Source organism: Acanthochromis polyacanthus, chromosome 2 (genome assembly GCF_021347895.1).
Source record: "Acanthochromis polyacanthus isolate Apoly-LR-REF ecotype Palm Island chromosome 2, KAUST_Apoly_ChrSc, whole genome shotgun sequence".
Classification (NCBI taxonomy): Eukaryota; Metazoa; Chordata; class Actinopteri; family Pomacentridae; genus Acanthochromis; species Acanthochromis polyacanthus.
Window position 1 is genome coordinate 1,231,764 of NC_067114.1, and position 20,779 is coordinate 1,252,542.

The 20,779-nt window shown below is 40.8% G+C and overlaps 1 protein-coding gene across 9 annotated transcripts in view; it reads right to left on the minus strand.

Moving 5' to 3' along the window:
• Nucleotides 1–20,779, minus strand: part of myo9aa (myosin IXAa) — a 150,001-nt gene that overhangs the window by 22,140 nt on the left and 107,082 nt on the right. For 7 of the 9 annotated variants that reach the window (XM_051936565.1, XM_051936584.1, XM_051936574.1 and 4 more), the window contains 9 exons: nt 19,008–19,203; nt 16,767–16,886; nt 14,811–14,858; nt 13,159–13,234; nt 8,350–8,490; nt 5,830–5,869; nt 5,371–5,493; nt 2,736–2,816; nt 2,483–2,593 (listed from right to left, as the gene is read on the minus strand). In XM_051936565.1, coding sequence (XP_051792525.1) covers nt 2,483–2,593; nt 2,736–2,816; nt 5,371–5,493; nt 5,830–5,869; nt 8,350–8,490; nt 13,159–13,234; nt 14,811–14,858; nt 16,767–16,886; nt 19,008–19,203 — 936 coding nt within the window. The remainder of the gene's footprint in view (nt 1–2,482; nt 2,594–2,735; nt 2,817–5,370; nt 5,494–5,829; nt 5,870–8,349; nt 8,491–13,158; nt 13,235–14,810; nt 14,859–16,766; nt 16,887–19,007; nt 19,204–20,779) is intronic. The other 2 variants (XM_051936589.1, XM_051936553.1) reach the window with 1 other exon arrangement.

The window sequence follows — 20,779 nt, forward strand, 5'->3', positions numbered from 1 at the left end:
AGATTTCTTGAAATAAGATGTGATCTTGAGATCTTAAAATTCGCTGGGAAAACTTATTTTGAGCTGTATTTTTATCAGGATTGTCAAGCTTAGGTGTCTTGTCCCTCCAGTTGTCCTCATTTACGGCACCAAAAAATATTGCTTCCTTGTCTGAAAATTTTTTTAAAAATTCAGAAAAAAAATCCCCCAAATTCATAAAAATTGCAAAATCTTCAGTAAGAAGTTTCCCCTGAAAGTTTTTGTTAAAAATCCCCAAATTTGACAAGAAATAAAATTTTTTTAAAAAACATAAAAATTGTAAATATTTCCAAAAAACTTCCAAAAAATAGCCTGAAAAGTATCTAAAGTGATTACATATATATCAGTAATATTTCTAATATTTTCTTTAAGAACATTCAGGAAAAATCAACCAAAATCCAGCGAAATTCGCTGGATTTTGGTTGATTTTTTTCCGAATGTTCTTAAAGAAACATTTTTTAAAAAATATTTCTATATTTCCACCAAAAAATGTTCAAAAATTTCCCCAAAGATTTTAGAAAATGTGGAAGTCTTCACTGTGAAAATATTTTCCCCACATTTTTAAACTTTAAAATGGGTCAACCTGACCAGCAGGACGACAGGAGGGTTAAAACAAGATCATTTCAAGATCGTTTGACTTAACGAGATATTTAAGATGCACTGTCTTAAAACAAGTCCCTCCATCTTGCTGAAGTGTCACCTATTAAGTGAATTTATCTTAAGTCAAGTGGGATGAGACATTTAGACTAAAAATAAGACAACCAGGCTTGGTGAGATTTAGAGTTTTTGCAGTGTGACACCGCGTGACACTGGGCTCTAACGGGTTAAAGCAGAGTCACAGTTTTTGCTGCTTTTAAATGAAGTCCCATGAGTCTGAACAGCAAATAAAAGCTACAGCAGACACCACAATGGTTACATGGGAAAATGAGTTTGTGACCTGGTTAAGCGACTCCCTAATAAGCTAACAAAATGACTTAATCTCTGCCTCAGACCTTGGCAGGAAGCGACCGGCACGAATGAACAATCAAGACCACAAAATGGAAACTAATGTAAGAGGCTGGAGCTAGAAGAGCCGCTCCCAAACGCTTTCAGTCCAGCAGCTCACTCCCAATCTGCTTCTAACATGATCTGCTTTATTAGACGCCGTGCTTTTCTCTCAGGGTTGACGTCATCCTGGACGGAGCCGGTGGCTTAAAGACGAGCAACATCAGCGACAGGTTCCCTCTGATGGACTCAGAACTGGACCTGGACTGGTGGAAACCTGAGTTCTGTTTAGGTTTGGTGTTGTCAGATTGATTTCACACAGAGGAGAAGCGTTAATGTGATCTGCTGCTTCAACGTTCGCTGTCTGGAAAACAGGATTTCTGGCACATCGAGACAAAGATGGAAAAATAGAAGTGAACTCACAGGAAATGTAGGGTGTTTAAAAATCCACCAACGTTGCCCATAAAGGTCACTTTACTAGTCGTATTATTATTATTTTTTAGTCGTATTAAAGAGGACTCTCCCTGTGAAAGTGATGTGTCATGTTTTCTGCATCTCTGGAGGACTTTGTCACATTTGATTAAATAGCTTTTTGGTGTTTACACTATTCTAATAAAAATAAATTAACAATAAAATAACTTAATTTATTTCACTCACTACTAGTACTGTTAGGGTTCATTAGTGCTGGGGTCCAAAGTTGGGTTTTATTTACAATTTTTAACACTTTAGTCCAGTTTGTTTGCATTTATCTGATCAGATATTGAAAAGATTTAGACAGAATCCTTTAGGATCCTTTGGAAGAATCAAACCCTTTAACTCTTCAGTAAACGAATGAGTTGCAACATGCTGAACTGTTCACAAAGTAAATCTACTATTTTATCAGTTTTCGTCGACTAACGGATGTGAAAAGTAAGAACACAACCTGAAAAACAAACCATCAACAAAAAGTGTTTGACACTAACGTGTCTATGTCCCCCGCCGCAAAGTCAAAGTCAACAAACACTCGGTGTGACCTTAAAAATTATGCGAAGGTCACCCAAATTGACTGGCGTCGGGGAATCATCCTAATACACGTTGACATCAAATTTGACGAAGATCCGACAATTCCTTCATGAGATATCGCGCAGACAAGGATACGGGACGTACGTACGGACGGAGGTGAATACGAGGTCCGCGTTCGCGCGGCGGGGGACAAAAAAAGCCCTACAACTCCAAGTAAACACAGGATTTAAGTGTAGAAGTTCCTGCAAAGTAAGAAGCAACAGAAAATGGAGAACCTACCAGGAATAGAGTCTAAACTGTCAGAAAGTTCCACGTTTACATTAGTTTACTTCTATCCTATTAATGCAAACCAAAAGACAGAACTGCCTGAATGCCTGAGTACTTTATCTCCAGTTACAGCTTCTTCTTTGCTCATTGATCGTAGTAAATTTTGGTTGAATTAAACATGGACTCCACAGGGTGCAGACATGGGTGTTACCTTGAAGCTGTACTTGACGTTGTAACCCGACTGGCGGATGCGGACCGTCTCCAGCATGCCGGTGTAGCGCAGCTGCCTGAGCACCAGGTTATCATTAAACCGGAGGGGCAGCTGAGAGGAGAGGAGGCAAAATTAAAGAAAGAGGAAGAGGGGGAAATGATAAACAGCTTAAAAAAAAGAAAAAAACCTTCAAAGGAAATGAAAAATGCTTTGAAAACTGAACCAAACAGGGAAAGCAGAGAGCAAACTGTACCTTCTCAGCATTGGAACGGATGCACTTGACAAAATAAGGCTCAGACTGACCCAGAGTCTCCATCAGCTTATTGAGGGAGGCCTGCAGCACGAGAAACAAGACGTTAAAGTCAAGAAACATGACATGAAAGTCTAGAAACAAGACGTTAAAGTCAAGAAACATGACATGAAAGTCTAGAAACAAGACGTTAAAGTCAAGAAACATGACATGAAAGTCTAGAAACAAGACGTTAAAGTCAAGAAACATGACATGAAAGTCTAGAAACAAGACGTTAAAGTCAAGAAACATGACATGAAAGTCTAGAAACAAGACGTTAAAGTCAAGAAACATGACATGAAAGTCTAGAAACAAGACGTTAAAGTCAAGAAACATGACATGAAAGTCTAGAAACAAGACGTTAAAGTCAAGAAACATGACATGAAAGTCAAGAAACAAGACGTTAAAGTCAAGAAACATGACATGAAAGTCTAGAAACAAGACGTTAAAGTCAAGAAACATGACATGAAAGTCTAGAAACAAGACGTTAAAGTCAAGAAACATGACATGAAAGTCTAGAAACAAGACGTTAAAGTCAAGAAACATGACATGAAAGTCAAGAAACAAGACGTTAAAGTCAAAAAACATGACATGAAAGTCAAGAAACAAGACGTTAAAGTCAAGAAACATGACATGAAAGTCAAGAAACAAGACGTTAAAGTCAAGAAACATGACATGAAAGTCTAGAAACAAGACGTTAAAGTCAAGAAACATGACATGAAAGTCTAGAAACAAGACGTTAAAGTCAAGAAACATGACATGAAAGTCTAGAAACAAGACGTTAAAGTCAAGAAACATGACATGAAAGTCAAGAAACAAGACGTTAAAGTCAAGAAACATGACATGAAAGTCTAGAAACAAGACGTTAAAGTCAAGAAACATGACATGAAAGTCTAGAAACAAGACGTTAAAGTCAAGAAACATGACATGAAAGTCTAGAAACAAGACGTTAAAGTCAAAAAACATGACATGAAAGTCAAGAAACAAGATGTTAAAGTCAAGAAACATGACATGAAAGTCAAGAAACAAGATGTTAAAGTCAAGAAAAATAACTTAAAGTCTAGAAAAACAATGTTAAAGTCAAGATAGAAGACATTGAAGTCAAGAAACAAGATGTTAAAGTCAACACAATGAGCTGCTGCACATTTAACAGCTGTCTGACAGTCAGTCAGGTGCTTCTATCAGCTGTGAATAAAAGGTAAATCATGATTACTGGTAATATGTCGATGTAGCGTGTTGCGGGGCCATGTGTGTGCCGTGTCTCCATGTGCAGAAACACATGCTTTGTGTGTGATAATTCAGTCTCCTCCCCCTCCACGGGAGATTAAAGCAATCAGCAGCACAGGATGTGGAAAGTGAAGTCATCCTCACACAGGGCCAGGGCCGGCTGCCAGAGGGCCTCAGAGCTACAGTCCAGATAAAACAGCATGTTTGGATGCTCAGAGTTCTCCTTCTGAGAGCTTCATTCATGCATGTTTGACCTACAGAGAGCCAAACTGCTCTGACTGGTTGTAGCAGCTGTTAGGTTTGTTTCTCTCATGTTCCAAACGGTTTCTATTGAAGGAAAAATCCTCCTAATAAAAAGCATTTCTCCTGATTGAGCCTCTGAGCCCCAAAACCAGCTGTCAGAATTCAACAGCATGTTATGTTTTACCATATTCTGCAAAATGACACCATTTATCAGAGCCAGAAACTGTGAAAAGAGAAAGAACCGGCAGATACTCGGCTTCCTAGCGGTCCTGCAGCTCTGAAAAACTTTGGCTTATTTTTATTTTTTTTAACTATTATGTCATTTTAACTGTTTTGTATGTTTTTACTGCACAAAAGACATGACTGAGGACACTTGTAGCTGTGGTGACTACCTTAAAAAAAGAGATCTACAATAAAGCATGTTTGGCTGTAAAACCTGGAAACAAACAGGGACGTGACAAAAATCCGAGGACTTTTAGGCTGAACTGCAGGCAGTGTTCACAGAGAGCAGATTAAAAATGGAACTATCAAATATGTACACTATGCAGAGCCCACATTCTCCAACACTGGTAGCACCTGTCAGCGCTAGAAAAAATGCTTTCTTAAACTTTAGTTTCCTGATTTTTCTGACTTGTGGGATAACATCTTTCCTATTCTGAACAAAACACATTTCTGAGTTCTCTCTATATCTATTCATGGTTTTATTGTTTCCATGGAGATGAAGGATTTCATAATGTAGTGAAAAATGAGAACACAGTGAGGAAAAATGTGACAACGGTATAAAATATCCAGAAGCTGGTTGAGGTTCAGAGGGTTAAATGGGAAGGATCAGCTGATCTTTGGCTCTTCATCTCATCACTGAGTCAGCATCACAGAGAGCTTCAGGAGGCTGTGCCAGTGAATGAGTAAAGCCTGATTTTCTCCTTTCTCATCAAATCAAATGTCATCTTTTATTACCAGACGTGATGTCATGGCTTTGGGGTGACGGTCGGCCCACACATTCTGGACTCATAGCGGCCAGTGGAGGCAGACACGCCTTGTTTTTATTGGATTCACAGCTGGAGGAGGATTCCTGCTCCGGTTCGGGCTAATCGTATCATTTTTACTGAGCTCTGTCACCGTGTCTGACCTGGAACTGTGCGCTGATGCTGGGGGGTTTCTTCTTCTTGTGGAGGTGAAGCAGCGACTTGGTGATGCGGTCGTGAAGCGTCAGGTTGCTCAGGTACTTCAGAGACTTCACGTTCAACAGATGCTGCAGATGTGGAGTCAGAGATCAATTAAAGCAGAGCTGCAACAGTTAATACATGAACCAATTAGCCGACTATTTTGATCATTAACGTGTTTGAGCAATGCTTTTAAGAATAAATAAGTCTAAAGTCTCTGATTCCAGCTTCCTAAAAGTGAATAATTACTGCTTTAATTCCTCCTCTATGACAGTAAACTGAATATCTATGAGTTGAGGACAGAAGAAGACATTTGAAGATGTTATTTCTGGGCTTTGGGAAACAATGATGAACATCTTTAATAGACCAAACAACTTATCTATTCCAAACAAATGTGAATAATCTTTAGGTATGCTATACTGTACCTTTGGAAGAACTGGCTTAGATTTGTAGTTTTTGTTCCTCCTGTTTATAAAAGACAGAAACACGGTAAGGTTAGCCCAGCGGTGCTTCAACTTTTTCACTGTAAAGCACAACGACAACAACATTCAGTTAATTCCAGAAATTCTCCCTGAGAGGGTCACATCCCCGATAATAAAGCGGGACTTTATTCGTCCCCGTGGGGAGGAAATTCTCCCCTCAGTGGAGAGTTCAGAAGTCGGAGGTCGGCCACAGAACAACCGAGTGTCTGAGCTGGAGGAATGTGGTGACGGTCAAAGCAGCAGGTTTACAGATGTGTAGACCACAACAACAAACAACTGGAGGAGAAAATAACGCTGAAAACACTCTACAACCACAAAGAAAGCACTGGAAAACCCATTTAATACTGGTGTAAGGAGAAAAAATATCTGAAAACCAAGAATGAAGGTCTGTTTAGGAAGCACAGTTACATGCAAAATGATTCAACACCCAATGAGGCCGTATCTTCAGCTCTATGAGGCCGTATCTTCAGCTCTATGAGGCCGTATCTTCAGCTCTATGAGGCCGTATCTTCAGCTCTGTGAGGCCGTATCTTCAGCTCTGTGAGGCCGTATCTTCAGCTCTGTGAGGCCGTATCTTCAGCTCTATGAGGCCGTATCTTCAGCTCTATGAGGCCGTATCTTCAGCTCTGTGAGGCCGTATCTTCAGCTCTATGAGGCCGTATCTTCAGCCCTGTGAGGCCGTATCTTCAGCCCTGTGAGGCCGTATCTTCAGCTCTGTGAGGCCGTATCTTCAGCTCTATGAGGCCGTATCTTCAGCTCTGTGAGGCCGTATCTTCAGCTCTATGAGGCCGTATCTTCAGCTCTATGAGGCCGTATCTTCAGCTCTATGAGGCCGTATCTTCAGCTCTGTGAGGCCGTATCTTCAGCTCTATGAGGCCGTATCTTCAGCTCTGTGAGGCCGTATCTTCAGCTCTATGAGGCCGTATCTTCAGCTCTGTGAGGCCGTATCTTCAGCTCTATGAGGCCGTATCTTCAGCTCTGTGAGGCCGTATCTTCAGCTCTATGAGGCCGTATCTTCAGCTCTATGAGGCCGTATCTTCAGCTCTATGAGGCCGTATCTTCAGCTCTATGAGGCCGTATCTTCAGCTCTATGAGGCCGTATCTTCAGCTCTATGAGGCCGTATCTTCAGCTCTACGAGGCCGTATCTTCAGCTCTATGAGGATGTATCTTCAGCTCTATGAGGCCGTATCTTCAGCTCTACGAGGCCGTATCTTTAGCTCTATGAGGCCGTATCTTCAGCTCTATGAGGCCGTATCTTCAGCTCTACGAGGCCGTATCTTCAGCTCTACGAGGCCGTATCTTCAGCTCTGTGAGGCCGTATCTTCAGCTCTGTGAGGCCGTATCTTCAGCTCTGTGAGGATGTATCTTCAGCTCTATGAGGCCGTATCTTCAGCTCTGTGAGGCCGTATCTTCAGCTCTGTGAGGCCGTATCTTCAGCTCTGTGAGGCCGTATCTTCAGCTCTACGAGGCCGTATCTTCAGCTCTACGAGGCCGTATCTTCAGCTCTATGAGGCCGTATCTTCAGCTCTATGAGGCCGTATCTTCAGCTCTGTGAGGCCGTATCTTCAGCTCTGTGAGGCCGTATCTTCAGCTCTGTGAGGCCGTATCTTCAGCTCTACGAGGCCGTATCTTCAGCTCTACGAGGCCGTATCTTCAGCTCTATGAGGCCGTATCTTCAGCTCTACGAGGCCGTATCTTCAGCTCTATGAGGCCGTATCTTCAGCCCTGTGAGGCCGTATATTCAGCTCTACGAGGCTGTATCTTCAGCTCTATGAGGATGTATCTTCAGGTTCGTTCTTCCTCCCAGACGTTCCTCTGATTCACAGGACTAAGGAGCTCTACTTTGGTCTCATCAGTCCATAGAACCGTCTCCCAGAACTTCTGTGGCTCTGACAGGTTGGTTCTAGCAGACTGGAGACCATTGTTATTGTGGTGCGTCTTCAAAAATGGTGTCCGTCTAGAAGATCTGGCATTAAGACCTTCAGCATGGAGTGTGTCTACAGAAACATCAGTTCCTCTTCCAGTCAGATCTTCCTGCAGGTCCTTGACAGTAAGCCGAGGGTTCTGGTCCATCTGTCTCCAGGAATCTTGATGTTCTCACCGACAGCTTCTTTTTAGTGTAGTGTAGCCACAGTACCGGTGAATGATGCTTCCAGCAGAGTCTCTGGGAACATTCTAGAGCTTGGAGATCTTCTTTGACCCATTTCCTTTCTTGGGGAAAGCAACTATCTCCTCTCTAAACTTGAGGGACATCTGCATCATGTGTCATCGCTGAATTCACCTCCAAATGTCTACATACAGGTGTCCAGCATTGGAGTTGTGCTGCAGTTATCTGTATCTACCTAGCATTGTTTATAGGGGTTTGAATCACTTTGCATCCTGTTTTTTTGTAAAATGAATGTCTAAAACATCAGGGGGTTGAATCATTCTGCATGTGGCTGTATCCGTGGTGTTTTACTCACATGAGGATGTCGTGGGCTCTCTCCAGGAGTTTGCTGCTGGCGGAGTTGACGAAGATGCCATCTTCTTCTGTGGTGGAGCTGGTGGAAGACAAGCGGCTCTGTCGACCCAGGCGACCGTTCCAGCCGAGGCCCGGAGAACTTCTACGGACACAACAGAACAGAGAGAGAGATGAAAACCCAAGCTGACTGATGAGCATCTCAAGCTCATTAATTCAGGCTGCATGTTGGACCCCTGTGCTAAACGAACAGCAGATAGAGACTCAACCCATGACTTCCACGCTATCTGGGGAAAATATCTTCACTTGTGATCAGTTTGATTGTTTTTAAGTAAAGTGCACAAATGCAGTGAGCTACATAAACTTCAACACAGCTACGATTCTATGCTTAGAAAGATTCTCTTTGCGCTTCTCACCCTTTCTCTGAGTTCTGATGCCATGTTTCCTACCATCATAATGCTGCTATTTTTAACAGGTGGCTGATTTACTTTAACAAACCTCTGATGAGTCGATTAAATCCTTCTTTAATGGAAGGATGGAGATGAGTTCTCACAGTAAATGCTACTAATTCCTGCTTGTGTCTTTCTCATTATTTCCAGGTTTATCTAAAAAAAAAAGAATTTCATTGTCGTGTCAGATTTTTGGATCCCACTGTATGAACAATAACTGACAGTCGGCTTTTATTCTGCATGCAGAGTCTCAGACATAACATGGAATTCCTCCGACCACAGAGCTGTGAGAGCAGCGCTTTGAGCTTCTGACACTTAAATAAATCTGAGCTCTATGTATAACTTTGAGCTGGTTTAGTATTCTGTTTTACCCTCGTTTCGTCCGGCGGGTCAAATTGACCCATTTTAAAGTTTGAAAATGTGGAAAAAAATAAAATATTTTCACAGTAAAAACTTTCACATTTTCAACATTTTTGATACATTTTTAATAATAATAATAATAATAATAATAATAATAATAATAATAAGTTTAATTTATAAGGCACTTTACATTTGAAAACTAAATCTCTAAGTGCTACAGATAAAAACATCAACAATGAAATACAGCAGATTAAGAAAACGCTTTTAAAAACATGAAAGTTTTCAACTGTAATTTTTGAATATTTTTTGGCGGGAAAAAAGAAATGTTAAAAAATGTTTCTTGAAGAACATTCAGAAAAATTCGCTGGATTTTGGTTGATTTTTTTCCCAAATGTCTTTAAAGAAAATATTAGAACTTTTACTGATATATATGTAATCACTTTAGAGATTTTAAGGATATTTGAGGAAGATTTTTATTCATTTTTTGAAAATATTTACATTTTTTTAATTTCTTTTTTTAAATAAAACTTTTAAGAGAAACTTTTAAGGCATTTTCTTCCTTTAGATTTTGCACATTTTTATAAATTTGGGGATTTTTTTGCAGATTTTTTGGATTTTTTTCAGACAAGGGAACAATAGTTCATTTTTTGGTGCCTTAAATGAGGACAACAGGAGGGTTAATAAAGCAGTCATTTTCCAGGGAGAACCTCCACCAGCAGGGGCAGATGTTTCCACGTTTCCTCCTTCGTGTCAGACAGAATTAGCTGTGAGGATTTAAACCTCAGGCCTCAAGGTGGAACCAACCACCTGCCCAGAACACAAACACCAGCGGTCAGGTCACGGTTTAAACCATTAGCCGGCTTCTTTTTTTTAACCCAGAGGAGAAGAAGAAAAAACGACCAAATGCCCTCCATAGAAAGCAGGAAATAAAAGGCGATCATTACTCCTTGCTCCACATCCACTGCAGGCTTTGTTTGGTTTTTCCACTATAATCATTTATAGTTTTACAAGAATTCCTGTCCACCAGTCACAGGCCTCACACTATTACACACCGACAACAGCAGCAGGATGTGTTTGCTGAGTCCTACCGTGTTATTATCAGCAGGATGAATCATTCCTAGAGAGCTTGTGGAGAAGTTTGTAACGGCTGATGAAAATGAAAGTCAATACAGACGCGACAGCAGCAGGAGAGGGGGGGTTTGGGTGCTGTAGCTTCAACCCTGGTGTCGTCCTGTGGGTCAAAGCTGACCCGTTTGAAAGGTTGAAAATGTGGAAAAAATAAAATACCCAGTGAAACTTCTGATGTTCTTTATTCATTGTTTTTGTTTGTTTTGTTTCTTGCTTTTGTCATTGTCTTTTTTTATATTGTTTTATTATTTATATTGTCGTTTGTCTAATCTTTTGTCATTTTGTTTTGTTTGTGTCCATTTTTTTGCCGTTTTGTAACTTTTTTGTCTCTTTTTTTATTGTTTCATGTCGTTTGTCTAATCTTTTGTCATTTTGTTTCTCGCTTTTGTTGTTTTGTGTCTCATTTTGTAATTTTTGGTCTTGTTTTTGTTGCTTTTTGTCTTTTGTAAAGTAAAATCCTCCATGGTTCAGGTCCAGGTGACTAAATGTTGTGTTCCTTTGTAGACACTCTGATCTGGAAGTTGTAATGTGGAAATGATGAACTGAGGATGAATGTTGATGAAACTGAACTTATTTTTCTTTATAAATTTCAGGTTGTTCATGATGTTTAGTAAAAAGATGGTCCCTTAAACTGTGAACATTTTCAGAATGGACTTTTTGCACTAAAATAAAGGAGCTGTGGTGATTTATAGGTTATTATGCTGTGGTTTTACTGGTCTGATCCACTGGAGATCAGACTGGGCTGAATGTGGAACCTGGACTAAGATGAGCTTGACTCTCCTGGAGTAAAGTATGACAGTGATTGTGAGAATTAGCATGTCAGTGTTAGCGTTTAGCTCAAAAACAACCTCACTGCGCTGCAGTCTTGTCCAATAAATTGATTAAATTGACTTTTATTACCTCAACACCTGATCAGTAAAGCGGATTTGATTTGAAAATAGTGACACTGATGAATAAAAAAGACGTTTACCGTTGACTTAATGCTGCCATAATGTGATTTTCTGGTCAACCATGAACTAAATTTGAACTAAATCATGGAAGAGAAGCTCCACATTGAAACTACGAGTGAATAAAACAAGGGCAGTCTCTCCGTTACTCTTACTCATTCTGGAGGCCACAGAAGAAGTCTGAAGGATCCTCTTCAGGGTTCCATCTCCAGTCCCAGGACAGCAGTGCAGACACAACCTGCACTGCATTACAATCGTAGAAATTACGGCAGGAGACCCACAAACCTCCAGTGTGTTCATCTAAATCACAGTACGTCCTGTCTGTTTGTCGTCCATCCTCACATAATGTTTCCCCTCCAGTCTTGGAGGGTTTACATCAGAAAATACATTCTGACATCACAACACGCCATAAAGCACAAATCTTCTGTTTGCGTCTTCCCGCCACATAAAGGAGAATCTCTCCCCAGTCGATGGTGGATCTCAGTAAAAGGTGATAGCACAATATGCCGATTGTAGTGACTGTTTATCTCTGCAGTCTGTCTGAGAGCCCCATAAAGCACCACACTGTCTGCTCGACAAGCACCCTGCAGGGACCGAGTATTTATGGCTCCCCGGACGCTCCTCTCTGAGGCATAGCTGTGACTTCACATCACAGAGGAAGCAGCTGCAGGCTTTAGTGCTCTGCTAGTGTGAGGAGGAGGATGAGTGTGATGAGAGGCACGGGTTACAAATCACATTAAGGGGGGTTTTAACAACTCCAGACCGAGCTCCTGTGTAACAAAAGCCGTCTTGTACGAAGCCCTCGGTGCTACCAGCTGTGATGGAGGGCCACGGCTAATTAGAGGAAGAACTGGATGAGGTCTGGGTGGGGATGTGTGGGGTCACAGGAATCACTCCTTCAGGGGTTTGAACCCTCCTGTCGTCCTGTGGGTCAAAACTGACCCGCTTTAAAATTTAAAATGTGAAAAAAATATGTATATTTTCACAATGAAACTTCTGATTTTTCATTTTCAACATTTTTGGGAAATCTTTGAACATTTTTGTTGGAAAAAAATGCTATTGTTTCTTTAAGAACAATCACATCAAAAAATCAAACAAAATCCAGCAAAATTCACTGAATTTTGGTTGATTTTTACGTGAATGTTCTTAAAAATATATTAGAACTTTCACTGATACATATGGAATCACTTTAGATATTTTTAGGATTTTTTTTGAAGATTTTTACTCATTTTTTCAAAATATTTACAAGAATTTTCTTGCCAAATTTGAGGGATTCTTTTTAACATAAAACTTTTAAGGAATTATTGTAATTATCTTAATGAAGGTTTTGATCCCCTGATTGCTGCTTTCTAATAACCTTTTCCTGAAGGTTCTTGGAGCGTTCTGCTGTCTTCATGGTGGAGTTCTATCCAGGAGCATCGATCCACCAGTGACTACACCTTCCAGATGTCTTTATACTCCAATCACTGAGACACATTTACTGCCCTCAGATTACCTCCGTTTCACCAACTGTGTGACTTCTAGCACCTTTCGACTGCACCTGTGTTCATTAATTTTCTGTTCTATACTTTTAATTGATTGACATTGATTTTTAGTAATCTGTTTTCCCTCTGATTGTCCTTTTTTTTTTTAAATTGACCATAATTCAATGCTTAAAACCAATAAAAAACATCCACGGGGGGTAACAGGAACTACCTGCTACAGTTATGACGGTGTGTTAGACGGTGTAATGCTGCTGGATTATGTGTGTAAGTGACACATGTAAAAAGGGCATCCGTTGGTCCCAGACCCTGCATGTCAGTGGTATCGTATGGATGCAGTGATTTGGAGAACTTGGATTCTAATTGCACGTCTGTTTCCACATACAGGTGATGATAAAGAACTGATTTATCTCTACAGAGGAGTCCACTGACCAACAGAAACACTTACCGCGGTGATTTCTCATTGATGGTGTTGCTTCCCTGCAGGTCTGACAGCGGCGTACGTGGACTCTTTCTGCTCACACCTGATCACGGACAGACGGGTTGGCATCATGTGAAAGAACACAAACTCACACACAAGACACTGAACACACAAACAATCACAAAACCCTTCCCACACACACACACACACACACACTTCTGTCCCCATGTGAGGCTCCAGTGTTATGCGCCTTCTGTTTGGACATGAAACCTACTGCAGGTGATTTAATATCGAGACAAAGATTTGTGAGGTTATTAACAGCGAGGTGCTTTTTGTTAGTGCTAAATTATGGAAGATCATGAGGAGGTCCTCGACTTACGGCGTTTCATCTTTACATCAGAAGTGCTTCAGTGGAACTAGTTGGTGAGCGGAGCGGATGAATACAGTGTGTACAGTCGTGATGCGGCGCTATGAGACGGTTTTGTTTACATTTGCTGCCATATTGGTTTATGCTTTATAACTTCATAAGTCAGACTCTTCTGAGGCTTGGAAGAAAAGGAAAGCCGTCTCCATGGAAGTGAAACTGGATGTAATAAAACGCTCGGAACAGGGCGAAACACAGACGGACGTCGGTCGGTTGATTGGACTAAAGTTGTGTGTAAACTACATGCGTTTTTCCAGCATGTAAACACACCGCATGTTGCATGCTGGTCCAGAGCATTTCCAGCTGCGATCTGATGCAAAAAAATAGACTCAACTACTATTTTATGCAAATTTGATGCCGCTTGTGGAGGTTTGACGCATCGCGAAACTTTAAATGTCTAAACGAGCCGTCGGTGAACTAAAACCAGGACAGATTCAGCTGCTGCACAGATTATTTCTCACCTCAGATGCTTTCAGAAATACTTTTCGCTGAAGTGTTTTTGTAATCAAAGAGGAAGTTTTATTACGAAACGTATCTAGCGCCATCATGTGACCACGTAGCGGTCCGCTAGTGACCGCCCACCATGCAGGTGATTTTCAGATATGGCACGTTTACATCCGGGAAAAACGCATTTAGTGGACACACGGCTGCATGACTGTCTGGACGATCATCTGCCATAAAAAGCGGATCCTTGAACGTGTGAAAGGATCTGTACCGATGAAGTAACTGAATACTGAGCAGCGTTGTGGTCTCATTATTGAGATGGAAAGATTATTACTGCTTTGGCGTAACCCGGAAACGGCTTGGTTTACATTTTCAGCGGTATTTTCCTACCTAGTTGTGTTTCAGTGTGAGCTAATGACTGTTTTTGTTACCGTAGTTGTACTAATCTATAAACTGATCGTCATCACGATTCTTTGTTTGCATTTTCACCGGATTTCCAACTTAAATCGACTTACATCACACCGTAGGAACTGAACTCTGACGTAAGTCGAGGACCTCCTGTAGTGAGCAGTTATTTAAGTTGATTAGTTGTTTAAAAAACAATCATCAATTATCTAAGAAGAGTAAAAATCTGAGTGGAGTGGGGTGAACTACTGTAAGGTTTCTCTGCTACATTACTGCAGTGAGACGGCTGGGTCGAAGCATCGATCAGCCTCTAATTTAAATATTCAAACCCCAGCCTTCCAATCACTCAGAGGACTCTACGGTGTGTTAGCCTACTCATAGAGCAATCTGTGGCTGAACAGTGTACCGTTTCCAGTTTCATCACTTTGCACAACATTTTCACTCTCATCTGGAGCTGCAGGGTGGCACAGAACACAGAGACACAAACACATTTCAGTGGAATGAACGTGACCTGCTGTGTGAGGAATGTCCTGCACCACATATAAAGCTGTCTGTGAGCAGGTTAGTGATGATAGAGTCACCCAGCTATCCCTCAGTCTTCTACCACCGTCACCAGTCTGTGTGCCATTAGTGTCGGCTGGTTTTAGACACGTGTTGGTGGACAAGCAGCTACACCCACTGCCCAGTGGACAGGACTGGACATGAAGCACAGCAGCGTGATGTTACTGACAGGACAAGAAGGTAACGGACGCCTAGAGGCGCTGCTTCCCCACACCGCAGTTAGCCGATAGAGCGGTACAACCATGCATTTCTCTGTAAGCCGTTCAGCAGCACCGTGTCAGTGACAGAAAGCCGAAGCATGCAAGTGAACGACAAACAAGACAAGACTGAGAACGAATGCATGCAGGTGCATAAGAGAGGGGGAAGAGGGACGGAGGAGCAGAGACCGACGAGCATCTACTGTCAAATAAGAGTCCTAAATAAAATCACAGAGCAGGAAGCTGAGTCTTTAACCCTCTGGACTCCAAAACCTGCCAGCAGGTCTGAAAAACAACTTTAGTCTTTACAAAAATGCCTAAATTACACCATTTATCAGATCTATAGACTGCAAAACAGACAAACGTCACAGAAACGAACCAGATATGAGCTCAAATTTCACCTGAATCATTTTATCTTATGTGTGTCATTTTAAAAAATAAACAGTTTGTTCTAACCAGAGTCTGTAAAAACTGAAAAACAATCCAGGTTTCAACGGAGAAGCCGCTGTTCACTCAGCTGTGGCCAACAGTCATATCACAAAAAGTCAGGAACCTTTTGGCTGAACTGGGTTGAACTGCAGGCAGTGTTTTCACAAAGCAGAATGAAAAAAAATGTCTGGTTGTAGAGTGACCATTTATTCCAGTCATAACACCAATTGGGTCTTTGTAAAAATGATGATTCTGAGTTTTTAGCACTTTTTAATGGTGCAACAGATCATCACTGATCCGTGATCTGTTTGGATCGACGTCATCGGTTCGGCACACACGTGACCCGCGGATCGATTTCTGAAAAAAAAAAAAAAGTTGTGCTCCGTCCGCACGCAGCTTGTGGCGAGCGGAAGAAAGGAGGAGCTTGAACGCCCCGCGACACTTAAATCTCCTTTATGGGAACATTTTGGTTTCCCCGTCAAATATGACGACGAAGGAAAGAGGTCAGTGGACAAAACCGCGACGGTGTGTGGGCACTGTGGCATCAGAAAGCCATGTGACGGTGGAAACACATCCACACATTTGAAGTGACATCTAATAAACAGACAAATGTATTTATGTTTTGTTTTTTGTTTTTTTGCTTTTTGCTGATCCGAAAAATGATCCGATCAGTGACTCTTGATCCGAGGACCGATTCGATCCGTGAGTTTAGTGATCCGTTGCACCACTAGCACTTTTTGTGAAATAAAAGCTATCCGATTTATATTGTTTTAATGATTTATGACATCAGAACCTCACAGACTACATGTTTGAGGAAAATTATGTTCAAATACAGTCCAGGTTTTTCAATGTGTGCACAAGAAGTTATAAAAGAAATCCAAGTTGTTTTTTTGTCATTTATGGCATTAAAACCATTTCACATCCAGCTCTCCCTACTTCTAGCCGGGGTTGTGGTGTTTCCACAGAGGTGCAGGGATTTTATGTTGTTGTGAAAAATGAGCCCAAAATGAGTAAAAAACACCCAGAAACTGTTTGGGGTTCAGAGGGTTACTTTGGAATATTCTTCCTGATCTCTTTTTCTTGACTTTGGCTGTAAAAGCGTCGGTGATGCTGGTCGGTCTCAGCCCTACACTTTACCACGTCATGGTCTAACATGAAGGTGTTGGCAGCCTTACTGTACTTCTCCTCTTTGCATCTCTGCAGGATCTCTAAGCTTCTCTGATGCACAGGGTGCTGCAGAAAGCTAAAACTATCCACACTTTTCAATACTGCACAGGGAGCAGCGTCATCATGCCCTTGGAGAAGCAAAACAAAAGAAAAAAGAGAAAAAATACACAAGAAAAACAAAGGAGAAGGGGAAAAAAGAGAGAGAAACGACAGATTAGACAGCGCAGAAGAAGAGATCAAGAGATGCAGTCGTCTACTGGAGAGAAACCTGTGCAAGAGAAGATGATGGACATTCAAACCGACTCTGAAGGCAGCAGGAGGAGGTTTGTCGTTTGTAGTTCTGTGTGGAGGTGTTCGCCGCCCAAAGGCACCTTCATACATCGTCTTCTACAAACGTGTCTGTGATCCGATGCACTTCTGGTAAGAATTTGCTTCATTATAAATTATAAAAATGACAAAAAAATATCTTAATGTGAAAAAACTCAGCACAGAAATGTTCCAGAAGAAGATGCATGAGATTCCCTTTGGTGACTGCGATATCTTTAGAGTTTAGTTGGAGGATTTCTAAAAGATATCTAAGCAGAGAAAAAATCTGTTTCCACGTGACATCTACACTTGAAGAGGATGCAGAGCAGAGGTCTGATTTACACGTCGGCAGCTGGAAGAACATCTGCTGCTAAAATCTACTGAAGAGGACCTACAGGGAGTTCTAACGGAGAAGGAGGCATTCATAGGAGGGCGAAGCTGAGAGACAAAGAGCAGGAGCTACGGTAAATACACGGCAGCACTACGCAAATACTACACAACTACTGAAACACACGACACCATGGAGGTAAAGCTATAACAGAGGAAAACGGCTAAACTGTGACTGTGTGGCTCATAAGCAAATCAGACTGAAGATAGCAGGAAAACTGAGAAGATAAACGTGTGATTTCGAAGAAGAATGAAGCTCATTTGGTTTCTGTTCATTTCATACAAACAGTGAAGAGTCAAATGACTGTTGTGTTCTCTGGATTTAAAGTAAATTTACCAGTTTCCTGCTATTTTAGCTGCTATGCTAACATGTCATTCAGTAAAGTCATCTTCCTCTTTCTGGATTCGCTCCAGCTTTACCCAAACTACTAAAACCACAAAGTTTCTCATTTTGAATGTTGACTTTAATGTAATCTGAGAATGTTTCAGCTGTAAATTAACAATAAACACATAAATGAAACATCAGTAGCTGCTCGAACCCTTAAAAAGCCCCTAAACATCAGTCTGACACATACTGTGTTTTTATTCCACCTTAAATCATCAGGGACCTTCAGCTAAACTGTCTCTGATTGACTTCATATTAAACTACGGATATTTAAAATAGTATCTGTAAGATTTTAGCTTCATCTATAAAATAATTTCCGAGAAAACTTGACCTGTTTTCAGCAGGGTTTTGTTGTTGTGTTTGAGCAACAATATCTCAAGAACTACTAAAGATAAAAGTCTGAAATGTTCACAGCTAATACTCAACATAGAACTGATTTAGAATCTACAATACTGGAAAAGTACATGCAATAGTCTCTGATTAGGGATGATTTAAAATATGAAAAAAGCCCATCTTTGAGCACACATTAACGGGAAAAAGTCAGACTGTAAAAGTCAGCTTGTGATATTTTCTGAATCCAGCGTAGCTTCAAGTCACAACAAAACAAAACAAACAGCTAAACACTTTTACAAATGAAATATTTGGTCACAAAAGTAAATATATATATATATGAAAAGTTATTTTCATTGAACTTTTTACAGCTGATTGTGCAGGTATGATCAGCTGTCTGGATGATCTGATCTCAGTCCAGCAGAGTTATGGAGTTTCAAAGTGATTTTTGAAATAAAACTAAGAAATACGGGTATGTTTTTGCATGTTTGGACCCCACTTTGTTGGCTGAAGAAACAGGGTAAGCTGTTTCTATTGTACTTAGTTACTGAAAACAGACCTACATAACACATGTATACCTGAGTCCAGCTGGTTTCTGTGGTCTTGAAGGCTGAATTTATTCCCAACAGAGCATGAATAGTTCTTGATATACTGTGATTCAAACATTGCTTCAAATTTAAATGTCTGAATTGATGCCAATGAGCAAAAAAACCAGACATGGTGGAGCAGAAATGGTGATTGGAGATGAACGCCCCCTAAGCTGTCTGACTTTCTAAACTCCATCTCCGTCCTCCTGGCTGCTGTAAATTCTTTCAGACTTTGTGTCGGTGTGTGTTCTCACCGGTCTTCTTCTGCGTATGTCTCTTCCCGGCCTCCCTGAAGGCCACCAGGGCCCTGAAGTAGGCTCGGAGAACCGCCCAGCGGAACGTGGCTGACGGGTCGATACCAATCAGGCTGCAGATGAAGGCGTTCTTGCTGCTCTTCAGTAACGCCACGATGTCCGGACGCATGTGGTCCGTGTTCTTCTCCCTGAAGTCCTGCGTGTTCAGCAGACAGACCGGTTAATCACAGCTTCACTCAGCTGCACAAAACCTTCTACTGTCAGCTGTCGTTTTGTTTTATTTTCAGTATATTTGACCTTTTCTATCCTGTTCATGTGGTTGACTTATGTGTTTTAATGCTCTTGATTGCCTCTGACTGTACTCTTCATCTGTAATGTTTTATTGATTCAAAACACTCTTGATTTTTATTTTACCACCAGAGAAGTCCAACAGAGCTGAGAAACATTCAGATGCACCTAAAAACATGTTTGCTCATCAAAACCAGGCGTAAACTAACCGTGACGTCACCCGTTGGTTTCAACGCCGAGAAAATGAAGCCCGGATTTTGCTACTTCCTGGTCGCCGTTTTGGATTTTTTGGAGCCAGTGATGTAAAAAGCGTCATCAAACAGGCTGGACCGGAGAGCAACTAGGGGCAGGATTGGCTGAGGACTCTCTTATCCCGCCCACATTTTACCTCAGAGGCTTCTGTTGCTGTCTATCAAGTATAGCCACGCCCCCTGGCTCCGCCAACTTTAACGATTTATTTAAAATTCAGTATTGATTTATATTAAGATCGGCCACCTGATCTCTCATTTTGACCATGAAAACTAACGGGAAAAAAATCCTGAGCTGTAGAACATCAGTCTATCACATTTTATTTTTTCCATAAATGAATTGGGGTCTATGGAGAAAAAGCTTTTTGGAGCCAACCCTAGCGGACGGCGTGATATTGCAAGTTTTTGACACTTCCGGGTTGGCTTCATTTTTGGAGCCAGATGCTACGTCCATCTTTATATACAGTCTATGATCAAAACCAGCAGACTAGAATAAAATCTGTTCATAGTTTCAGTTCTACATCTTAAAACTCATCATTTATTAATTATGAAGAAAAAAATATCAGCAGTGTTTCTTCTAAGTTTAGCAGAAAGACTTGGACTGAGTTGGATTTTTCCTGGTTAACTGAAGGTGAAACGGCAGAAATAAGCGATTCTGGAACAGAGAAAATAAATGATGTTCATTCTTTTTTATGTAGCTGATATTCAATTACCTTATTATAATACCAGTACGTTTATTCAGACATATTTTATGACAATCTCTATTACCAGTTATTTAATATGTAATTTATTTAAAAGTACATTTAATTAGAGGTCAGTTTAAGTTGAAGTGATTTTTCATTTTAACTGCTGTGATTCAGAGCTTTAATTTACGAGGATCCAGATGTTTTAATACGGGCAGAAGGATGTGTCTCTAGGAACTGAACTTCAGCTTTAAAAACTTAATATGAAAGCAAACAGAGGGTTGGATCTTCAGAGGATCAAATACAATTTCAGATTATAAAACTCAAATCCAATTGTTCAAGTTGAGAGATTCAAATGTAAATAATTCAGTTTCTGCTGAATATTTGAATAAAAACCACTGAATGAACTGGAAGATGTTAAACCAAAGCTGATAGCAGAGAAATGATGAACAAAAGTGATCAATAATAGAGAAGTTTTGCATCCTTTAGCGACAACGAGACAAAATAAACACCGTTTCCCTCCAACATCCAAAGCTCAAAAAGCACCAAACAA